General features: G+C 34.3%; 1 protein-coding gene across 3 annotated transcripts in view; it reads left to right on the forward strand.

Moving 5' to 3' along the window:
* DCC (DCC netrin 1 receptor) overlaps positions 1–24440 on the forward strand; it is a 1044138-nt gene that overhangs the window by 773583 nt on the left and 246115 nt on the right. For all 3 annotated transcript variants that reach the window (XM_019721869.3, XM_074339961.2, XM_074339962.2), the window contains exons 10-12: positions 572–720; positions 2257–2395; positions 9195–9244. In XM_019721869.3, the coding sequence (XP_019577428.3) occupies positions 572–720; positions 2257–2395; positions 9195–9244 (338 nt within the window). The remainder of the gene's footprint in view (positions 1–571; positions 721–2256; positions 2396–9194; positions 9245–24440) is intronic.

Below are 24440 nucleotides of genomic sequence, written 5' to 3' on the forward strand. Positions count from 1 at the left end.
AGTAATAGTTATGAGAGAAAATAGAATACTAGAAAGTGAAATTGAAAATTAAATCCTGAAATTAATTTAAAGGACCCAGAATAGGGCAAGCCTTTAAAATGCTGACTTAAAAACAATGTGGTAAATAACCCATAGCTGTGCTGCCTATTTGAATTATAAGTAGAAACATGATGTACAAGTATTCTCATTGTGTGCTCTCTTTCCCTCTGCAGTTATTAGCATCACACAGGCAAAGGCATACTGAGATAGTGGAAAATGTGCCACACTAAGGATTTAGTTAAGAATCCCATCTTTTTCTGCCATTTTCCTAGGCACTTATACTCCTTGACCAGTTTCCTCAACTGTTAAATGAAATAAGACGTTTGGATGAATATAAGTCCTCTTCTCCATTTTAAAATGTGATAACTCTAAAATTTCATTATATTTGTATTTTGTAATTTTTATATTCTTATCTCATATGGTTTTTAAAATAGTATAGGCTACTATCATTTCCTTGAACTGTAAAAAATATAATTCTGTTTATTTTGAGGAAGAGAACCATCTTATACTAATCAGTTTCTCTTGTATACAGTGCAAGTTCCAGGGCCAGTCGAAAACCTGCAAGCTGTATCTACCTCACCTACCTCAATTCTTATTACCTGGGAACCCCCTGCCTATGCAAATGGTCCGGTCCAAGGTTACAGATTGTTCTGCACCGAGGTCTCCACGGGAAAGGAACAGGTAGGTGAGGGAATGGGCCCCCTTTCTGCCATCTATGGATGGCTCTAGGGCTGGAGAAACAGGAGGAAGTCTGTAAAGTCTTGATATGTAATCCAGTGTCCAGCACATTAACTGCACAGCTGACCAGTGTTAAGGCACCTGCTACTGAAAACGTTAAGCAATTAAATGGAATTCTGGTGGCAAGAGAGGCAAATGGATCATGAGATGAAGTCAACATAAAGGACACTGAGGTTTTGTTTGAGTATGTAGTTGCCTGGGCCAGTGTAACCACATCTATATTAACCCATCTGGTCCCAGAAAGCATTTGCATTGTCAGTCCTTATCTTAGATGAGGATTTAACATATTCAGTGACCTCAGCTAAATTGCTTTTTTTCATTCTTACATATGTGATGTTATTTTTGTCTTCTCCCCACCATCAGACTTTTCATTTTTTTCAGTCTTCCTTACTGCAGAAGGCTACCTTCCCCCTTGCTGCATTTTGTTTCTAATCTTTGTTCTAACCTGTATATGACTGTTGAGACATTTTCTTTCAGATTCTCAACTTCATGTGAAAAAAGATGTATAGACAAGAGTATGGTTAAATAGGAAAGACCTAGAGGTGACCTTGGGATAGCAGAGTTCTTACGATGTATTGTGAAGTTTGCCAAGTATACTGTGGTCTTCATGCTTCCCCGTAAACATTTTAAAAAATGTTTTGCAACAGTTCTATTCAGAATTAATTCCAAGTCCCAAGTTATATTGTAAGAGAATTGCTAAGTGTTCCTGCTATGTAATCATTCATTCAATTTTTCTTGCTTGCTGTTTCCCTTCTATCTAGCTCTCATTTTCATCTTACTATTCTATCCACTTTTCTATGTATTTTAGCTCTTCAATAATGCATTTTACCAATCTATTTAAATCAATTCACAATGATGCTCCCCAAGATACATGTGAGTGTGAGGATCAATATGGAGAGCTAAATAATGAGTCTTCTAGAGGGAACTGGCTCTGATTTGTCCATGACCTTCACCTCTGGTACCTCATTTCTGCAGCTGTGAAGTGCTGAAAACAGTTCTACCTCACAGCGTTCTGAGAGATAAAAATTATGGCAAAGTATCTGTCAGTTTCAAGAGATGGGGATATATTTCAGCAAGGGAAAACAAATCCATCGTTTCTTGGTGAACTGTTTCATTTAGGGTATGGGAGCAAGTCTCCATTCCCATGGATTTACAAGCTGCCTTCTGCCTGTCAGGGTCTGGGTGTGGGCGGAATGCTGCGCACCATTCAGTGTATTCCGTGGTGTTAAACAAATTGGAACTTAATGACTGTAAAAATAGCATGGAGCTATTTTAACTAGGAGTCTACAGAGCAACTTGGGCTTTAGCGGGGGAGTGTGTAGCGTGTGTCATAAGTAGGTTTTACAACTCATTATAAGTCTCAAGTGTAGTTTGTGAGTTAGAGTCTAATATCCAATTTACAGACTGCACAGAATGCCTGCCATTTCTGCTTTAATGTGCCTCCTGAATAACAGTTTTGGCACTTTGTTATGTCTCCAGAATATAGAGATTGATGGACTATCTTACAAGCTGGAAGGTCTGAAAAAATTCACGGAGTATACTCTTCGATTCCTAGCTTATAATCGCTATGGACCAGGAGTCTCTACTGATGATATAACAGTGGTTACACTTTCTGATGGTAAGTTATGGACAGTGAAACTTGGCTCACATATTTGTTGTGATAATCCAATAATATTGTGTGTATGTCATAGATTCCGTTTTCAAGGTTTCCTAACGAATACTTTATGGAATATATTAGCATAAATTAGAAATTTGGCCGATTCACTCAAACTATCTATTACAGTCAAATTGAATTTTTCATAAGGTATACACTTTGAGTCAGTATGTCCTAATAGGTAATCTTCAAAGTGTGACTACTGAGTAAGAGCTTAAAATAGTTTTTGTGTTATTCTTTATTTCTATAAATATAAATACATTTGTGAATGTGTGTGGACTAATTTACATTGGTATGTTTCTTTCTTGTTCTTAAAGGAGGTAAATTATAAAAAAGGTAAATGATGGACAATCCTCTTACATACACCTCTTAGTTTGAAACTATATGAATATCTCTAAGGATTTAGGCCAAACAGTACAACATTGGAAGCATTACAACTACATATGAAAATGTTCACTTTTAATTGTACCATGCCTGACAAATGAAAGATTATTCATACTTTCTTAAATGCCATTAAAAAAGAGGAACAAGGCTGAATGAAAAGGATGGATTTGACAAAGCAGTAGCAGAGGAAATTAGAAATCTAAGAAATGGATGATAATAAAATGTTGGGAAATTTAATGCAAACTGAAAATAAAGTACAGCAGAATATATGTGTGGGGCGAGTGAAAATTGAGGCAGGTGTAGAAATGCAGAGATGTGACCTCCATGAATATTAAAAAGGCAACAAGCTATTTCTTTTCAGCAGCAGTTTCCATGTTGGTGTGTGTAATTCTATAAATTATTGATCTTTCGAATTTCAAAAAATAAATGACTTCAGCTTTTGATTCTTTGACCAATTCACCGTTCTTTAATTTATGAAATTATCTAGGCAGATATTTCAGACAATATCAGTGGAATGAGGAAGGACATTCATGTTATTAAGGGCAGTGCAAAAAAGACACAGGAATAATGCTCATTTGCAATTTCAACGTAAAAAAATATTTTTATATGTGACACTGCGTCAGTGTCATTTTTAATGTAATTCTTATGCCCATCCATCTGATTCTGTTATTGAAGACAGAACAGAATATTTATTGGCAGAATAAATTACTTCACAACTTATAATTATAAAAATAAAAGGAAAACAAATGAAAATGCATATTTTACATAATTTATGTAGATTTCATTCACACTCTGAACTGTAATACTGTGGCCTTATTCTCCACTTAGGGTTTAAATGTCATAATTGAGAAAGATAGATTATTACTCATTACCTAGTCCAAGAATTGTCATCTGTAAGTATTGCAACATTAAAGAGTTAGAAAATGCCTGTCACTAAATTAAAGGATTTCATGACCCTAACAAGCATCACTGTGCAAGGGACCCCCACTTTTCTCTATTAGATGCATTTGATAGGAGAAAGCAGGAACTTCATAACCCCCTTGAAGTGGGCTCTCTGACCTTGTCTGCACTCAGTTTTACAATCAACTCATCTCTTTTAATTTCCAACAACACAGCCCTGTACTCTTGACTTTCATTCCCCATCATCTACTTCCCCTCTCGCCACCCTAACTGGATGTCTCCTCTCTATGCTGAGGCCACACATCATATAAATATGTATTTAATCACATTTAATAGTCACCTACTTCCCAGTCTCGGTCAAGCCCCTTTCTCTTGACTTTCTGGATATTATAAAAGGGAAATGTGAAAATTAAATGAGCTACTCCATGTAAGCACCTAAAACATGAGCATGGGTGAACATATATTTAAGTATTTAATAAATTCAATCTATGCCAAGGTGCATGATCATTTATCTCATTATGCTCTGCTCCTCGTATGAAGGATGATGTTATATTCACCTCTGTATTGCTTTTAACTCAGTAAATAATTATTGAATTAATCAGACAGTTCAACCAAACCTGTACAAATGTTTGTATGTATAAACGTATCTTTAGGACTTCCCATTTGTGTGGCTAATTTAACATATGACTGTGTCTAAATGCATGTGTGTTATAGAGAAAATCATATTTCTTATCAGGTCAAAGGAATCCTTACCATAAAAAGTTTATATTGGGACCACAGCAAAATTAAATAAAAACAAATATTAAATGCAATAATTTTTTTTCAAATTAATTATCACAATGATCCCCTGTTATGCTAAGATTTTTTCTAATGAGGTGCCATCCCTATTTTAGCTCTGCTTTAATTGTTTTTCTGGGAAAAAAACATCATTTTTTGTGTGTTCAAATTCCTCTACCTAGTATATCGTCAGTTTAGTGATTCACTCCTTCAAACCATTTGGGACTGTAGGTCACCAATCTAGCCAGCTTCATATCGAGTGTAGAATGTAACTAATTTTGTCAGTTTGTTCCCAAACACTGTCTCTTGAACTAGTTGACATAGGTAGGTTCTTAACAGATTATATGAATTAATTAACATTTATTAGTATCCACATAAGCTTTTCCTATGTCCTTCTCTTCTGTCTCATGAGACAATGAAACATCGTGAAATAAGAAGGACCCAATTTCATAGGCATCCTTAACTATAGGAATTTGCTCCTCACTGTTACCATTAGTATTTATTGAGTACTTATTAGTGCAAGGCCCTGCTCTAATATTAACCTTTTATTCTCATAATACTATATTTTCTCCTACTTTAACAGGTGACAAAACTAAGATACAGGTCACATAAGCTAGTAAGTAACGAGGCACATTCAATGCAGAAATATAATGAGTTTCTCTTATTCTGTAATAAATGTCTCACATTATTTCCTTCAAGAAAAAAGCTCATAATTATATATGAATTATCACAGTTCATAAAGTGAGTGTACAGGACAGAACACACTTGCTAAGGGAGGAATTCAAGTGACTCTCTTTATGGTGATCCTTTTACTAATGTGGGAACTTGATCTACTCTACGAGAATGACTCATGACGAGGTGTTTCAAACCAGCATGTTCCACCGTACAGAGAAGAGTTTCCAGACCAAACACCTCTGATCGGCTTTAATGAACCTATTGTAGATGATAAATTGCTTGACATTTTGAAAAGAAAAGCAATGAACTATATCCTTCTCTTCTGCCTCATGAGACAACGAAACATTGTCAGATAAGAAGACAAATAAAGAAAAGCCCAGATACATGTGGATCCCACTCATTTCTACCAAACACCTTATCCTATCTATTTATCTATTTATCTGTAAATAATATGGAAATTGATAGCCTGAATGAGAGAGTAGCAACTGATAACTAAAAATAATATAGAAAAATTCTCTATTTTCTTTCCTGACTGTGTAAGGCAAGAATAGCCAGCATGCCAGTAATGGAAAGTAAGATAAATTTATATTGCAAAAAAAATAGACAAAATACATCAATACCATTTTTATAAGTCCAGCTTGGGACTTTCTGCCTTTCGATTCCTAATATAGAAAATAATATTGATGCTTATGAAATTATAGCAGTTACAAAAAGAAGTGCACACATTTATCCTTTATCTTATATATTCTTGGCTTTCTGGAAATACCGTATAAACTTGCATTAAAATGACATTTGAGGCTTACATGTCAACTAGCACAGTACCTAGAACAAAACATAATAAATTTATTATCTTATCCTTCCTCCATAATTCAGTCACCTGTCATAAATCCAACTACTGTTACTGAAATTATATTTTGATACTATTTAATTGGTCAAAAAGTGGGTGTAATATGATTAGTAAAGTTTAACATGATTTGTAAATATTACAACATTCTTTGAAATACAAATTAGAAAGATTGTTTCATGTTTAAGAAGTGATTTATCATCATGTAATAGTAGTACATTATTGCCAAACTTTGCTTTGAAAGAACTTTATTTTTGAGACGTTTGTGATAATGTGTGTTTTAGAGCATAGCATTCTTTTTCAGTTTGTACCACTTTTAGTTTTCAATTCTTTACAAATAATTTGAATATGGATTATATTAAATTCTTCCTCATTGTGAGGCTATCAGTTTAGTCCTTCCATCACACAATTATTATAATTTCCAGCCTATCTCTAGTCTTTTCTCTTTTTAAGAAAGGGGGTGTAGATATCATCTTATTAAGGCTTCTGCATTCTTTCTTTTCCTGGAGACTGTACTGGGATGTCTGGGGCTTAGTGAAGGTCATTCAGGGCATCCTGTTTCATTAGCATAGCATGTGTAGAGTTGAGATGAGATGAACATTGCCAGATGCAGAAGAGCCCTTCTGATTATTTTAGCTTTAGAGAAAAATAATGTCTTAATGTTTTAATAATAGGAACATGAAAATGGAATGTAAGTTATAAAATAAAAATTTTAGAGATGAGTTTTGGGGGAAACTGGTCCATATTGATAAAAACATATCTTAGGAACGCCATAAAAAGAAAAGATATCCAAATGACGGTGAACATGTGAGAAGATGCTCAACATCACTAGTCCTCAGGGAAAGGAGACAAAAACACTTTACAACTGCCAGATGACTAAAATTGAAAAGATTGAAAATACCCAATGCTGGTAAAGATATAGAACAACAAGAGCTTTTCTACATACTTAGTAGTAGTGTAAATTGTTACAACCACTTTGGAAAACTTTATTAAAGCTTAATGTACAAGTATGTGTACCCCTCATAAGGGTTTCCACTCCTATCAGTGTTTCCACTCCTAGGTACATAATGAAGGAAATGAGTGCAATTGTCTACCAAAAGACATATGCACGAATTTTCATAGCATATTTATCCTTATGGCCTCAAACTTGAAATAGTCCAAATAACATTCATCAGTAGAATAGATAAATATAAAATATAAAGGTCATATGCTGTATTGTAATGCTGTGGAGCAATAAAAATAAACAAAAATCAAGAAACAAAATCTATTGCTATATGAATGAATATTAAGAAATAATAATGAGTAAAAGAAGCCATCCTGGAAAAACAAACAAAAAAACAAACTATGATTTCATCTTTAGTAAGCTCAACTAATCTATGGAATTAGAAGTCAGAAGAGTGGTATTGCCTGGGAAGAGATAAAAGCAAGCTTTCCTGGGTACTATAAATGTTCTATATCTTGATCTCAGTGGTGTTTAAATGGGACCCCACACACACAACCTTATCAAATTCATACAGTCAGTATTTGTGCACTTTATGTATGTTATACCTTAATTTTAAAAAATTGCAAAAATACGTGTGACAATAATTCTAAATATGAAAAAAAATTATTATCTCTTACAACTTTTCTATTAATTCAACAGATATTTGCTGATTGTGTCCCCTGTGCCTGGCACTCTTGTCAATACTGGGGATGAACCAGCAAAAGGGACAAAAATCCTTCCTGGTCCCTGTGGGGGTTATATTCCGTACTTCATAAGAAAACCGTAATATGAACTAGAAGAAATTAAATAATAAAGTCTAGGTCCCAAATTATGAAATGTTTTTTGAAAGAATACTAGTTGACACAATTCATGAAAACCCAGCCTCCAGTGACAAGCTACCTTGGCTGTAGCCTTTATCAAGCACTATGTTCAAAACCAAATTAAAATAAGTGATTACAATTCCCATCACGTCCAGAAAGGCCGAAGAGCAAATATTTAAGTACGTATCCATTTGTTCATTTAATCATTGAGTCAGTAAATACTAATTGAATGTCAGTTTAAAGGATATAAAGATTAGACATATATCATGGCCTTATGGTGATTATTTTTTAAAAGTTAAAGTCAGAGTAGGGCATAAATAAATTCTGGATAAAATGTAAGAAACTTAGAAAAACATAGATGTGGTCTTCCAAATTCAAGAAAAAAGAGAGGGAACATGATAAAAAGTTATTGAAAATGCTAAGAGTATTTCTCTATTAAATTCATCAGTCTGTCATGAAAAAGGATAGGTACTACTCATTTTATAGATTAATACGTATTAAGCATTTATTGAATGATACTTCCATTCCTATCATGGGACAGAGCGCTTTATTTTTTTATGAGACCTCCAACATCTACAATAGTGCCTGACACATAACAGCCATTCAGTGAATGCTTGTCTTTGAGTCACTCACGTGATAAAATATTTACTTTTTGATATAGTACATATTCATTTTAAGTGTTATAAAGAAAATTGTATCTGTTTTCCCGTCTTTCATGGAGGCGTGGGACAATCAAAATGCAGTATAGAGAAACAAAATTCCTAGAAAATCCACAAAGAAAAATAAACTGCTCCTTTGTTAATAGAATCAACTCACTGAATGCTATTTGGTAACCTGTATCTGTGACACACAGGTTTAATTACATACAGCTAAAGAAAAAAAAAAAAGGATGTATTTCTTCTTTTCACTTTTTAAGAGATAATAAAGATTACATTAAAGGGATTAAGCAACACGAGTGACCCTTACAATGACATATTTCATCATAAAACCATGCAGATCCTGAAATGCCCAAGATCTTAAGCCTTTAAAACCACTCTAGGAAATCTGCGTGTTTTTATTGGTTTCTCGGGGAAGGTTATCTCCGGAAAGCTGTAATTAAATGTCAGCATTTGGTATCACAGCAGGTGTTCACTTGCCTAACAGTTGTGGGGGCTCCCTGGATGAATAACTGGCCACCAAGCAAGAAAAAAATAAACAAATGCAGTTATTTTTTATCTCTCCTGGAAAATTTGAAAGTAACACCTGGATCAACCTATCTAATTATCATTATGAACTGTGAAAAAGACACTTTGTCTTTTCAAAGAGTGTTGTAGTTTGTCTTTCATGACTTCCGCAGTAACTACCTTACCTTGTTGTTTTGCTGTTTTTTTTTCCTTTTAGTGCCAAGTGCCCCACCACAGAACATCTCCCTGGAAGTGGTCAATTCAAGGGTAAGCTGTTGAAATGTTCACTGTTTCATTACCTATACACATAACTTTTCCTCGCCCACGCACTCTATGGGGTGAATGGTGGCGCCCATGTGAAGAAATGTTACAGAACGGTACAGTGAGTGGCACTGACCTTGCCATTTTCTTCCATCACACTTGAATTAATTAAAGGAAGGATTTGTTTACCTCTACTACACTTGTTTTTTATAAATGTTATAATGATTAAAGGCTATTTCATCAGGGGGAAAAAGGAAGTCTATTTACTTATACTTACCAGTATAGGACATAATACGCTAGATAGAACAATTGAATGTAGGAATGAGTAAAATAATTGAAACAGGCGGGATAAAGAGAGACTTTGTTGCCTCACAGATTAGAGTTGAATATTTCATCATCATCCCTCTTCTTCCCTTATAAATATAGGTATTGGAAGCTATTCTTGAGGTCCAATAAGATTATATTTATAAAGCAATGTTAACCAGTGATTAATGATTTTCTGGTCTGGAAAGTTGATATAATTTTCAAAAGGGCTTATATTAGGCTAGGTATAGCTGAATATAAGGAACCTAATGCCAGAAATCAGATTTCTAGAAACATCTCCCATTTCAAGCGTGTCTCAGCATTAAAAATAAGACCGAACTATATAGTAGAATGAAGCAAACAAGGATTGGTTTGGCTTGACTCTGTGATTATCTGTGTGCACTCAGGGGAATCATTTGACTATCCATGAGCCTCAGTGGGGTGTGCTGCGGAGGTGGGGGGTTGCCCTAACTGGTCTCTACACTCTGGGAAATAGCAGGGAACTTATATGGGTTTTAGAAAAACTCATTCATTCTGTGGTTTTAAATCCTAGCCTTCCTTTTTAATAACTGTATGTGATCTTAGAAAAGTTTCCAATCTCATCAAACCTGTTTCTATATCCATATAGTGTGAGGGTTAATGCCTTCCTTATTGATTTATCATGAGGGAGTAGTAATATAACATATGTAATGGACCTAACTTAGTGTCAATAGCTATTACTTCGGGCAATGTATAAATCTTTGCAATGTTTTGCAAAAATCTCTGATGTGATTTTGATCAGATTTGCCTCTGTCATGTAAATTTATCTTTTGGAGTTAGTGAAATGTCTCTATAATTGTTAGCCTCTTATATTTTTAGGCGCTGTATTTGACAAGCAGTAGTGAAACAAATTTAAAAATAGAAGGGAGAAAAACATGCGAATTTAGGGAGAAAAGAATAAGCTAAAGGAAAGCAATCAGAAATAAACATCACCCCAAAAAAGACATTATTTGCAGCAACATTACAGGTTTTGCAGATACGCCATTCAAATTAAAAGATTGCCAAATTAAAGTCAAATAATTTTTATGATTATTGTAGGTTGTTAATGAATTAAATTTGGAAAGCAAATTGTAGTTTCTGTTCCGGTAATGACCCATTTTCTATTAGCATTTTTCTCCACTTCAGTTTTGTCTTTCAGGACAGAACATAGAAATTGATGTAACTATGTTGTGTTTATACTCGTATTCCTTAAAAGTCTCCTCCAACAAAGAATAAACGTTTTCTTCTGAAATGTAAATAAGACATTACTGACTGACCCTGGATGCTGACTGTATTTGAATATGATTTATTTCCTGAAGAAGGAAATCCTGGATTGCAAAATTTACTTTTTCAACTGAATATATATATATATGTATATATATATATATATATATATTATATATATATATATATATATATAATATATATATATTTTATCTATATACATATAACATATATGTGTATATATAATGTATATCTATATTTTATGTACATATATAATATATATTATATATACCTATAACATATATGTATATATAATATATACATATATGTATATATTATATACATTACTCATATATATATTTTATATACATATATACATATATATATACACACAAATATCACAGCCCTTGCTCTACTATAATATACAACACTTGCAGCAGCCAAATACAAGCACTCCTGTTTCTATCCTCTTGTAATTATCTCTGGAACATTGAACTGCTAGAAAATTTAACTTGTTCATTAGCTTTTCAGAATGAATACAGTAGGCCCAGGTGCTGGAAAGCCTCTTCCTTTCTTCTCCTGCTTTTTTATCATATTTCCTAGCATTTAAGGAAATACAAATTATTTTCCTTGGGTTGTTACCAGAAGGAAACAAGCTAGATTATCAAAGCACCATTTTTTCATCCCCAATATGTTGATACAGAGAAAGACAAGAACTATATTCTATTTTGATAGTCTTCTTTTGTTTGAAGCAAAAGTTCTCAAATATACTAATATTTACCCCTGACTAATGCCGTTTCAAGGAACAAAATTTATTTAAAAAGAAACATTGTACTCAAATAAGTATTGTATTTCTTTTAAACTAACAGAATTATGACTTTTATGTCTTAATTTGCTTTTACTTGGGGATTTTATTTAATATAGAAGGAACAAAGTCATTTTTAAAATGTTACTCCGTATCATATTTGCGATTATAAAACATAATTTATCATTTTATTGACAATGAATCAGGAAATTTTGGGATGCTAATATTTTTGCACATAGATGGCTAGGATTTCTGTATGTAGAACTGACACATCACACTTACAGGATTTGTTAGGGTTATGGCCACCTATAAGGCAATTGGACTGAGAAACCATGATCCAGGGTATGCAGAGAGGTCCATATACATTTAGATAAAAGAACCAAAATAATTCTGTTACTCTTGTTCTTGAAAACCCAGTGTAGTAGATTACTTTTATAAAACTGTAATCACAGAAAAGACTAGATTCCATTTCTGCCGGGTAACCATGAACACAAATTTTGTTTTGAAGGAATAGCTTGAACTATAGATACTCATTTATAGGTAATAGTAAGTCATGATGAGATGGTTATTTTTTTGGTACTAAAATTTTGTTTACAAGAAATAACATCTTTACAAGAAAAGAAAAACAATAATGCTTTGATGTATGGGCTTTAAAATGTGACTGTTTTATTAGGAAAACCTTTTATAAGGATAATTTGCTGAAGATCTTACTTTGAAATTCAATTCTTATTTGCAGGCATCAATATTACAACTTAGTTGACTAGCATAGAAAGCACAAGTTTATGGGATGCAAAGAGGTTATTAAGTTAGCAATTGATGATTTTCCTGTGTTAATGCAAAAGCTCTGAGAATAAGACCATTTAAAGTTTGCTGAGATTCATGATGCTTAGGCTCTTTGAGATTTTGGAAGTCACTGTCCGTCAGTTGCATTTAATCATTCTACATTCACTGGGCGCTTACTATATGTCTAATACGTACACATACACACTATTATATGTATAATACTAGAAAATATATATTTACTGTATCCCTATATCTCTGTCTAAATTTATATCTATATCTACCAGGCACATGACCCAGTCTTTGCCCCCATGGAGCTCACAATTTAGTGGGAAACATGTGAGAGAAAATTGACTTTTTATCTAATCACATTTAACCTATTGTAATTCTTCAAGGTTGATATTATATCCTCACTGATGAAATGAGGGAGATGGAGAGATAATCTCTGAAGTCTTTTGTGGTTCCAAACATCTACGACTGTATTTCTACTTGCTATACCTTCTCTCGATCATTTTATCTTTACAGCATTAGGTACAAGCATATTGGTTAAAATATACTGGACTTAACTCACAAGTTCAGATATTTTTCAACTGAGCACTATAGGGTGATCATGAGGAACGAAACATTAAACCCAAATAAGAAAACCAACACCCACTATAGCAGCAGGCATGGCTCGTTGTGCAGAATATTGGATGCTTCTTCTTCTATTGCTGCCCACTCTTGTGTTGTTGAAGTCCTTATTGCTGGCCAGATGCATCAATGTGGCTGCCGTTTTGTTGCATTCCTAAAAGCTGGTACCCAGTTAGTCATTCACAGTTCAGTAGTATGTGTGATGCCTTCACTGCAACAGTGGAAAATGTGACTCTTATTTTCCTGCATCTTAAGAGTCTCAGTCCTCTATGTTTTAGCATAATTTGGCATGCTTAAATAACTTGAAAATTTGTTTAGTGATCATACTATTCCCTTTACCCAGAAACTTCCCAAAGGAAGAAGTAAAACAGCAACTTTCAACTCCAGAAAACTGATCATTTTTGCCCCAGATGTTTTATATATATATATATATATATATATATATATATATATATATATATATATATATATATAACATTAAATATTTAATATTAAATAATACAGAGGGAATCTGAATGTTGTGTGGTTGGGTAACCTCAGAAGGGCATGTTTCTGAAGATATGGTGTGACAGGTTGGGTTTTGACCAAGTTCTCTGTCACCTGTCATTAGGCTAGTTTTAATTATCTTATCGACAGAAGTGGTAGCCAAGTGAATAACTGAATGAGAAATTTGCATTTGACTCCCAACTGGGATAGCCACTTGTTAGGTATTGTGAACAAAAGTATGACAGTGAAGAGAAGAGGAGAAACTGGAGGAATGGAAAACAAAGTGCCAATGTGAGTTACGGTATTAATTTGTAGGTCCTGTTTTGTTTTGTTTTGTTTTGTTTTGTTTTGTTTTGTTTTGTTTATTCTGAAATTAGGATTGTCTTCTCTTGGGTATGCAGAGGGCACTTGAATTCACACTGCTCCCTGCTGCATCACAACCTCCCTGAAAAGACACTGTTCAGACAGATGTTCTCGAACCACATCTGCAGTCTCACCACACTTCCTGTAAATGGTGATCTCCCTGTTGTACGTTGTACATTGGCATACGATTCAGAGAGCTCTTGAAAAAAAATCATATTTTTTATTTCTCTCTGAATCCTTCATAAATGTACTTTGGCCACTGAGTTGTTTAAAGCCAGGCTCTAAGTCTTCCTCTCACACATATAGTGCATTTCTGAAATGGATTTATTGCAGAGAAATATGACACATGGGAGACCGTAGGTGATTGATTCCATTTAAAAATAAATTAGAAACTGGCATTTGCTTACTGTTGGACAATTTAAATGTAATTTTATTTATACTTACGAACTCTGGTGTTTGTTCTCAATCATAACACACAGCATTTCTGCTTGAATATAGTGTCTGGTCCAGTTATCCATCAATTCAATTCAAGTAGCTGTAGACCTCTTGTATTTATTCTATTGATCCCTTTATTGATCCATTACATGACTGTCCTTTGAGCATAGCTAGTGTCTAGGGAATTATGATTGAAACAGTTTTGGGAAGGGTGTAAGGATAGGAGTGTAATTATAAGGAAGGCAATGTCTCCTGCTTGTTCTTACATTGTAATCTTTCTATTTTGGTCTAGAATAGACTGCATATCAATTTTCATATTATATTAAAATCAGATTACAGATACTTACATGACCTCCCCCAAAAGTATATTCTTACCTAAATTAATTTAAAACAGATATATAAATTGAGTTAACTAAAGAGAGAGAGAAAAGAAAAATAAAATTTATGGAAAGCTGGATGTGAATATAGGAACAGTCTTTAAAGAAACTATGTGCATAACTGCAGAAGAGACTTGAGAACTACCTATGATACCTATTACAGGATATGAATAAGTTAGAGACATGATTAAATCTTCATGTCAATGTGAACATTTTATAATGTGAATAGGATTCGAAAAAACACTTTCTAGAATGTTCTCATCTTCATATTTCAAATATTTAAATATGTTATTTCTTGCTCTTTTCTGTTTTGAGGTTATTGTATTTTGATCTTTCCAATTTTATTATATTCACTGCCGTTTAGTGTATCTGCACAAAGGATTTTGACAAAAAGACTAAAGTATGTGATAGAACACCCTTCTCTTTTGACTTCTAGTCCCAGTTTAATATCACCTTATAATTTGTACTTCATCACACACATTTCTAATGGCTCCATTTCTGGTTGACTCCAAAGGCAAAGCTCCCTTTAGCCTTTCCATGAAGTTTAATGAGATTTCCCTCAAGTCATACATTTTTGAAAAGTGGGAGGTTTAATAACTGGCTTAAATTAAATGAATCTACGTCTAGTGATAAGGTCTCTGATTTTAATTTAGTTCATGGAAGTTTCTTTTATAGTTGGAATGATTGATTAGTTGGAAGACATGAACAGGTTCATTTCTGCCAGTAAGTAAATGCAGTTATGTGATTTGATTTTAAAGATGTTGAAAAATTCACTTATACGCAAAAAATGTAATCACTAATATAGCTTAAAATATCATTTACATTTGAAAACAATGTTAAAATACACATACTTCATCTTTACTGATGGACAATTGAATCTTTCCATCAGAAAGATTTAAGACAATAACATGAGTTATTGAAATTAACATCCTTGACATATATTTAAGGACCACCTAATCATCATCGTAATAATGACATTAACGAACTTTTTCATATTTTGTGTCTTGCAGTGTGCAAAGCTATTAAATCAGTATTTCATTTATTTATTATAACAACCTTATAAGTAGTGTTCATTAAACTAATTACTGGAATACCAACTTTGAGTTGTGCTTATTGGTGGAAAAGCTACATGAAGGCAGTCAAATATCCTCCTCTTCTAGAGCTTGCTTACATTCAAGGGAGATAGACTGATAAGCAAACAAAGAAATGAACAAGTGACACAAGAGAATGGTAAGTTCTGTGAAGAAAATTAAGCACAGCAATGTGATAGAGAAGGGCCTAATTTGAATCAGATTATCAGGGAATGGCCTTTCAAGGAGAGGACACTTGAGCTGAGGCAAAAATATGAAAAAGGGCTAGCTTTGGGTACACTCAGCATAAATCATTCTAAGTAAAGCTGACAATTAGTGCAAAAACCTTGAGAAGGAAACTGTGCATGATTTTGAACCTGGAATAACAGCAATATGAAGGGACCGCAGATTGCTGAGTCAGCGTCAGATCATGTGGGGCTTTATGGGACATGGTAAGAATTGGCATTTCATTCTGTGGATGATGTAAAGGGTTACAAAAGGGGAGCGATCTCGTTTAACTTTTTAAAAGATCAAACTGGCTGCTGTGAGGAAAATTATTGGGGATGGGGTAGAGTGGAAGCAGGGAGACCAATTAAGAGATAGTCAAGTGATCTGTAGGAGATTATTTTAGCTGGAACCAGGAGTCAGAGCAGATGCAGAGAAAAGTGGAAAAATTCATGATATGTGTTGGATCTAAAGCCTATAAGATTAGATAGCAGATTGAATATAAAGGGCAGGGAGAAGAGAAGAATCAAGGATAGATATTCGATTTTTGGCTACAAAAAAAAAAAAAAATTGAGCGGAGTGTGTAGTTGTTTAATGAGATGAGGCTGAGAAGGGAAAAAATTGGTTTGAAGGGAACAATCAATTAATTTTTGGACATTTTGAGTTTAAGATAATGATCAGGCTTACCATTAGTAATGCCTATCACATAGACAATTTGGTATATGGGACTAGATGTCTGAGGACTGGGCATGGCAGGAGATCGAAATTTAGGAGTCCTTGTTATATCAGTGACACCTAGGGAGGGAATGTAATTAGGAAAAAAATGGCTGAACCTTGGGACACTTCACCTTTAGAAGATGCAAGAATGATGGGAAAGAACAGAGAGACATGGTGTCACAGAAGCCCAGGGGGAATAGTGTATCCAAAAGGTGGGTGTTGTTAACTATGTCATGTTGATAAAAATATAGTAAAATAATGACAGCAAAGGGACCTCTGTGGCTGGGGGCATGAAAATGAGAGTTGAGGGACTGCCTCAAGAGACTTCAGACAAAGTTTTGCTCTGAAATAGAGCAAAGAAATAGATAGCAACTTGGGAAGTGGGAAGGCTTGAGGGAGATTTTATAGTTTCTTTACTTATGTTATCGCTTCCTTTTTGAACATGAGAGGGACTGCAACTTTTGGAAATAATGCCGTATACAGCAGGGCAGCAATGACGCAGAAGAGAGTGGAAAATGGCAGGAGTGCAGTCCTTGGAGTAGGCAGGAAGGCAGAGGATGCAGCAGCAAATAGAGAGGGGCAGATACTTCAATCTTGGTAAGATGAGCAGAGCAGAGAGCATGGGTGTGGATGCAGTTATATCAGTCAGTCTGGAGCTGGGAAGATGAGAAGTATGAGAAATGGTCATCATCATAGTGTGAAGTCTTGGAGGAGTGAGCAGCGAGAATTTGAAGACAGGGGGAAAGGTGAGAAATAGTCATTTCATATTATAGATTGGAGATCATAATATACATGAAATTATGCCTGCTGAGCAGTGTGGGCTGACCATTCAAGATTTGTTGTCATGAATTTAAAGTGAAACTAGCCAACACAGTTGTGTTTCTTTTTCTCTCCATGGTTAGTTGCTTGGCTGCTGGCCTAAGGTAGCCAGATAGGTGGGTTTTATTCTGTTTGGTGTTTGCCAGGGGAGAAGGGGTGGAGTGAATTAGCAAGTTTTGCAAGGGAGTGATTCAAGAGAAGGCCCAGGGAATCTAAACCATCTAAGGAAGACAAGGAGAGCACGGGAGTGGGGATGATGGATAATGGAAAAATAATAAGGTCAGTGGATTATATAAATTATCCCCATTTTGCCAAAAAGAATACTGAGGCTTAGAGACACTAGGTAATACATTGTACTTCGGTGCCACACAGGGAGGAAGTGGCAGCACTGGGATTAGAACCTAGGCTAGACCTGTTGGTCATTTAGCCACAGTGCTTCCTATACGTAGGACCTTGTGAGGGAAGGGATACAAATAAGAATTCAAAATAAGCTTTGTCTTCAAATGGTTTACGTTCTCAATGGGAGAATGTTTCCAGGCAGGAAGTCAAGGTCTAGACCAGAAGCTAAGAGAAGGGTTCATCAATCCAGAGGACATCAGAATGTGTGGAAAGCATAGGAAGAGATGGGCATAAATGCTGAGGAAGGAGACCTAAGAAGGGTATTTAAAACAACCCATTGCCCTGACTTCTCAGTTTTTAGTGGAGTCGATCTACATGTGAGATTCTGTCCCTCACAACTATGTATTTCTCTCAGACAAGCCTGAAAAACACATCAGAGGAGGTGCAGTTTGTTAAGTGAGCAAAGCTGACACTTCAACCAACTATGTAACACAATCTTAAAGAGTTCTGGCATTTCCAAATGTAATTCTGGTTTTCCCTCACTTCCAAATTCTAGACTATATTTGTTGTTAAAAGTCTGAAGGGAAAAAATTGAGATTACAGAGAAGAGCTTCACCTCAGCCCTCAAAGTTTGTTGGCAATAAAATAAAACCTCTAATTGTTTCAGCAGCTGTGGTGTGGAACCATTAGGAAACGTATGTTAGATTCAGAGGAAATGCAAATCAGAAGCATACATTTTATTTGCAAACGTTGTTAATTTAAAGGATAAAACTAAACCAAGTGGGCATAAATTAAATAAGAAGTATAGAACAAATGTTACCAGGTAATAGTGTAACTATCTAAATAAGAGTATTATTTTAAGATACAGCTGCGTTATCAACCAAACTAAGTCATTAGACTTATCTTGTCCTGAACTCATTTTACTTTAATCGCATTAAAAAGCCCACTAACATTGTGCAATCAGAATATATAGTCTCAATAACACTCAACATGGAACTCTACTTATTTGAATTTATTATGTTGCTCTTTCACATAGAAAATGATAGTCTCCATTAGTTTTCTAAAGCTGTTCAAAACATCACACAATCCACTGGAAAACTGTGTGAAACTGGCGGAATTTAACATCTCCTCCATTTTTCCTGAACAGTTTGTAGAAAGTTCTCTACATTTTGAATACAAATGGATTTTTTAAATACATCAAAGAGCATGTAATAATAGGTTAAAAGTATACAAGAACAATTTAGTATTTTCAGAAAATTAACTTAAGTTCACATTACATATTTTAATGGAACTGGGAGAGATTACTTGTGTCTTCTAGAAATAACTTTGTTCCAAAGTAAACGATAAGAAATTCCATTTCCTTTCTTTCTTTTTTCTTTTGTAGTAACTCAAATTCTTCTTAACTAAATATTTTTCACCTTTCAGAGAAATCTACTTGACAGATCATTTTGTATTTTAGCTGAATGGCAGAAGCTATTAACTAGATAGTTGTCTATTTTAGTTTTAAGTGGATAAAGTTGAAGAGACGCACAAAAGGGGTTTATAGGTGAAGAAATACCTCATACTGACTTTAAACAAAATTCACCTTTTTAAAATATAAAGCTGACCATGGCTTTGTATCTTTTATGCATAGATGACTCTAAATGTTGCAAAGAACATTTATGTCTATGTTCATTGCTGTAATATCAATATGTATTTCTCCAGAGATGTCTCTATTTCAGTATTTCCAAGTTGAATTTTCTTTTTTGTACTTCAGGGAAAGGAAAAAAAAACCATAAAATTTATGTTTCCTAGATACTAACGTACATAATCCTCTTGATGAAATCAAATCTAATGGCACTTAAAGGAAACATTGTCAGTTAAAAAAAAATACCCAAATGCTCTTTTAATTTGTAAGTTTCATTAGAGAAAAGGCAATGAAGAATTTAAAGATTATCTCTGTTATAATCTTGGGCTAATTCTTTCATGTGTTTATTCTTGTGTTTATTTAATTATAAATATTCATTGAGTATCTACCATGTGACAGACACAAGCTAAATCCCTCAGCTCTGCCAGTTTAATGAGAAGCCTCCCTGGTGCTTCTCAGGCATTAAACTCAACACCTCCCTGAGTAGCAGCAGTGAGTGTGAAATTCTGACAAATGACAATACCGGAGATTGAATAGAGTTCCTGCTATTATAGAAGAAATTAACTTCTTCTATCTTTGATAAAAGGAGTGGAGGCTTGTCCCTTGCCTATTGTTTAGAGGTGGTTGGAACATTTTTTGATTGTACGTGGCTTGATATAGTCAAAGGTGTTCTGGTTTGCTGAGACACCAAGTCTGTGAAGCTGAACCTCAGCTCCAGGTGGGACTGAATCTGCTCACTGTCCTACTGTCCTGGAACTGCAGCTGAGGGTGTCTGCATCAGCACTTAGGCTACAGCTTGAGCAAGGAGAAAAGAGAAGATGAGGGCCCAGAGTTGGAGTTCTCCAATTTTAAGAGCATAAACATTCCTTAAGCCAGGTACTTGTTGAAAATGCAGAATCCCATCCCCCCACCCTCCATCACACCCACTTGTGATTCTGTAGGTCTCCTGTCCAGGAAATGTGTTTTCAACCAGCAGCCCAAATCGTATAGATGATGCTGTTCTACACATCCCACTAGAGTAAAGTCTAATTAGATCAGGGGTTTTCAAACATTTTTCACACAATAAAATCCATTTATATAATCAATTTAACATTGCATCTTGCTATAACATGCACAGGCAAAGATATGCAAAAGAAAAAATGCAGTCTTTGATCTCTTGGGGAAGAAGGCAGTAGAGTGCTGGAGCCAGTTTATACTGGCTAGTAAGAGTGGTTCTTCATTCTCCAAGGAATTTTGTGAGCCCACTGTTAAACACAATCATTATTAAAAATTAAATTGTATAAGTTTACAATTAAATTATATTTTTAAAAGATATGGTTTTCAACCTATTGCTTCTTCGTTATTTTACTACGTTTTCCTGTTATCTGTGCCTTGAGGTTATGTACTTCCGATCTGCATGGTGGAAATACTGTACAGTGGTGTGCTAAGGTATATATCTCTTCCCAACTCCACTTTCAGATGCCCCATTGGTGGCGTGAAATTGCCTATGTTGGGTGGATTTACACCACAAAACTCAGCAAATGCTACCAATCAAGGCTCTTTCTTCCAGGGAGCTAGTTTTTAAACATTTACTAGGGTACCACTAGACAAGGGTGAGTGCTGGGAGTGCCAGTTTCTTAACCTCTCCTTCAAGTCCATAGTGATTTCTGAAAACAAAACATACAGAGTTAAACAGAAAAACAAAACAAAAACATTGACCTAATTTTATTATGGCTGTGAACATGAAGAAGTAAGTCAAGAAGAAAGAATCAGGAGATCAATCCTTCACCATAAACACAAGCATTTTACAAACCTGGTCATGAGACTAGGAGCCTTGACATTTTTTGATAATCCTAGAAATAACAGCACTGGGGTAAGTCCAAATAGTTATTCTGCTACCTGGCTCTCTTTTTGTTCTCAGTCTCCTTCACGTGATAATGATTCATAAAGTGGAGAGAGGAGACCATGTATAGCATAATAGATTATGTTTATTATATATATATATATATATATATATATATATATATATATATGTATAGAGAGAGAGGGTGCCAAAAAAATGTATACGCATTTTAAGAAAGGAAAATACTGTATTAAAATTGTAATACTCAATATATACCAATAACAAAAAATGAATAGATGAATACAAGTCACATGTATACATTTTTTGGCACCATATAGGCATATATATATATATATATATATATATATATATATATATATATATATATATATCACCTTCATTGTTTAATCCAGAAAGTGGTCCATCCATCTTCAGTGATCATGATGAATGATAAACACCTCTGTTCCTTCTTTGAAATGCAAGTGATCATCTTGCATAATAAAACCACATTTAGTATTTACATGTAATATTGACTTATAGCAAATTTACTTACAGAATTTCTCCTGCTTAATATCAGCATTACACTTTTATCTTTAACACTAACATATAATTCGATATGCCCCCAAAGTAGAAGAATTACACAATGTCTTTAACAATACCTTCATGATAAATATAAATCATTTTATTAGTGATGGATTATTTCAGCCTTTTAAAAATAAAATGATGAAAATTTTAAAAATTATTTAGAAAACACAGTTTGTTTTTTTTCTGAAGGGACGTTAGTATCTATTTTACATAAAAATGTATAGCCTTGTGTCTGTTATTTGGACGTTTACTCAATTCATTTTCATTGATTGATTTATTGAATAAAAAATTATTATTCACTGTTTGTTTAACAATTAAATACTGGCATCCCTTAAGAGGCCTTATCGTTAAATAACCTTGAATTTAGGTCATTGATGTAAACCATTTGAATTGCAGTATGATAAGCTAAATAGATCAATATGTACTTTTCCCCCCTTATTTTGAATTAGATATAAATGGAGCAAATGCTTGCCTTAAAAATCTTCACTTACAGATTACAAAATATTTTAAAATTCTGTATATGGAGATTCATTTTAGAACACCAGATGAAAAGTTTGTTTCAGGCAATCATTTGCATGATTTCTCTCCATACTTGATAGTGAATACCTTGATTTGTAGAAATATGTGCACATGTGACATCAGGAAGTTAGAGGTCTAGTTTCCCTGAGGTTTATGTAGACATGTAGACTTGCCTATTATATTCTTGAATAAAATGAGTGTGACTTTTTCTGAGAGTATTTTCTAGAATTCTAGCTTTGATTTTAGAATTGATTTTTTTCTCCATACCGAGAAGGACATGGATGTCAAGAACTTTACTATGGGAACAACTTGACAGAGTGGCACACACAGGAGTCAGATGTTATCAATAAGAAACTATACTTATTCTCTGACATGTGGGTCTAATGAGGAATTGACATGGATGGGAAGTGATGCTTTTTAGCCAAAGGGAGAAATGTCTATCATGCTGTCATTTCATATTTGGTTCAAACTAAGTCTGTAAACCCTTTTTTATGATATTGTTCTTGGGAAATATACTTCTGAATATATGCTTTAGACTCTGGATGAGAAGTCATAAATGACTATAAATTTCATAAAATACTACCTATCATAATAAGCATATGATAAAAGAAAGTTATACTTAGTTTAACTAACAATAGCTGTACCTGTGAAATGAACTATAAATAGACAATGCAGCACATCCTGTACCTGTCTTCACCTTCTGCCAACAATTAACTAGTCTTTGCCTGACTCTGCAGAGTATTGTAACTAATGATAAGACTGGTTTGAGGAGGCTGTTTTCTATAATGAACTTGAGCCGTATTTCAATTCTGAATTTCATATTTGATGGACTGATTTCAGAACCCAGCAGATAACATTTATGTATTCATTAGATTCAAACTTGTAAATATTTGTGCCTTACACAAATTCTAGTTAATCCTCAAGATGTTACATGGATTTTTCAGTATTAACAGTTTTAGTGCATGCCACTTTCACTAATCTTTCCCACTTTCACTAATAGCTTCCTCTATCACATACACGGCAAGAAAACTGAATCACCAAGAATTTATTTTGAACTAACTTGTAATTTTAATTTTGTTGATTCAAAAAATAAATGCTGAAGGGCTCTTAAAGCCTGGTTGTCCAATCATCCACCTGACATATCTGAGTCCTCTTTTATGACACCTTCTTGCTCATGCCTGAACTGTTCTGCTGGTAGGGAACTTTTTTTTTTTTTCTCTCTGAACAGCCATTTTTATCGTATGTAGGTCTTTCAGAAATTTATGTTCGAAGTGAACTGCTCTATCTCCCTATAACTTCCACTCATTTGTCATAATTGTTTCCCCTGGGACTATAAAGAACAAATCTTGTGAGTCTAGCAACTTTCTTATATAGCACAACTCTAAATATTTGAAGATGTCTGTAAAGGCCCCCTTTCCTCCACTGATTCTTCTACAAGCTAAATATCCTTAGTTTCTATAAATATGTCTCATTTGCTTGTCAGCTCCTGATTTGATATGTCATCCTCCTCTGCATAGTTTATAGATATCATGTGCTTATTAAGCAGCCCTTCAGGGTACCTTCATCATCTTAAATATGACTTCATCATTCATACCATCTACAATCACATTGATGTTGTGAGTGGTTATATCTTGTGGACTCATTATAGAGTTGATTCTCTGGTAAAACCTTGGAGTATTTCATGAATGATGCCCACAAACTGCATCTCCTTCACTCTATTCATGACAGCCTTTGTCTGATTCACATGCAAAACCTCTTTATTTATCTTTATTACATTTTGTCTCAGATTAAATCTATCACGACAACCTCTCAAACTCCGCTGGAATCTTCATGCACTTCCTCAACATCAGTAAATAAAGATCGGTTGTGTGTGTCAGGCAGTGTACAAGATGCTAAGTCTATGGTCCAATTATTTCATACATCAGCCAACTGCAATTGGCTTCCTCATTCCCAGCAATCTTCTCTCCTACTTTAATTCATCCATCACCTCCAGACTTAACACTGTTTTCTTCCCCTTGAAAGGACTTTGATTAGAAAGCTTAAACTCCAAAACCATCT

This window comes from Rhinolophus sinicus, chromosome 4, assembly GCF_057876585.1.
Source record: "Rhinolophus sinicus isolate RSI-liver-muscle chromosome 4, RSI-T2T, whole genome shotgun sequence".
NCBI classification, from domain to species: Eukaryota; Metazoa; Chordata; class Mammalia; order Chiroptera; family Rhinolophidae; genus Rhinolophus; species Rhinolophus sinicus.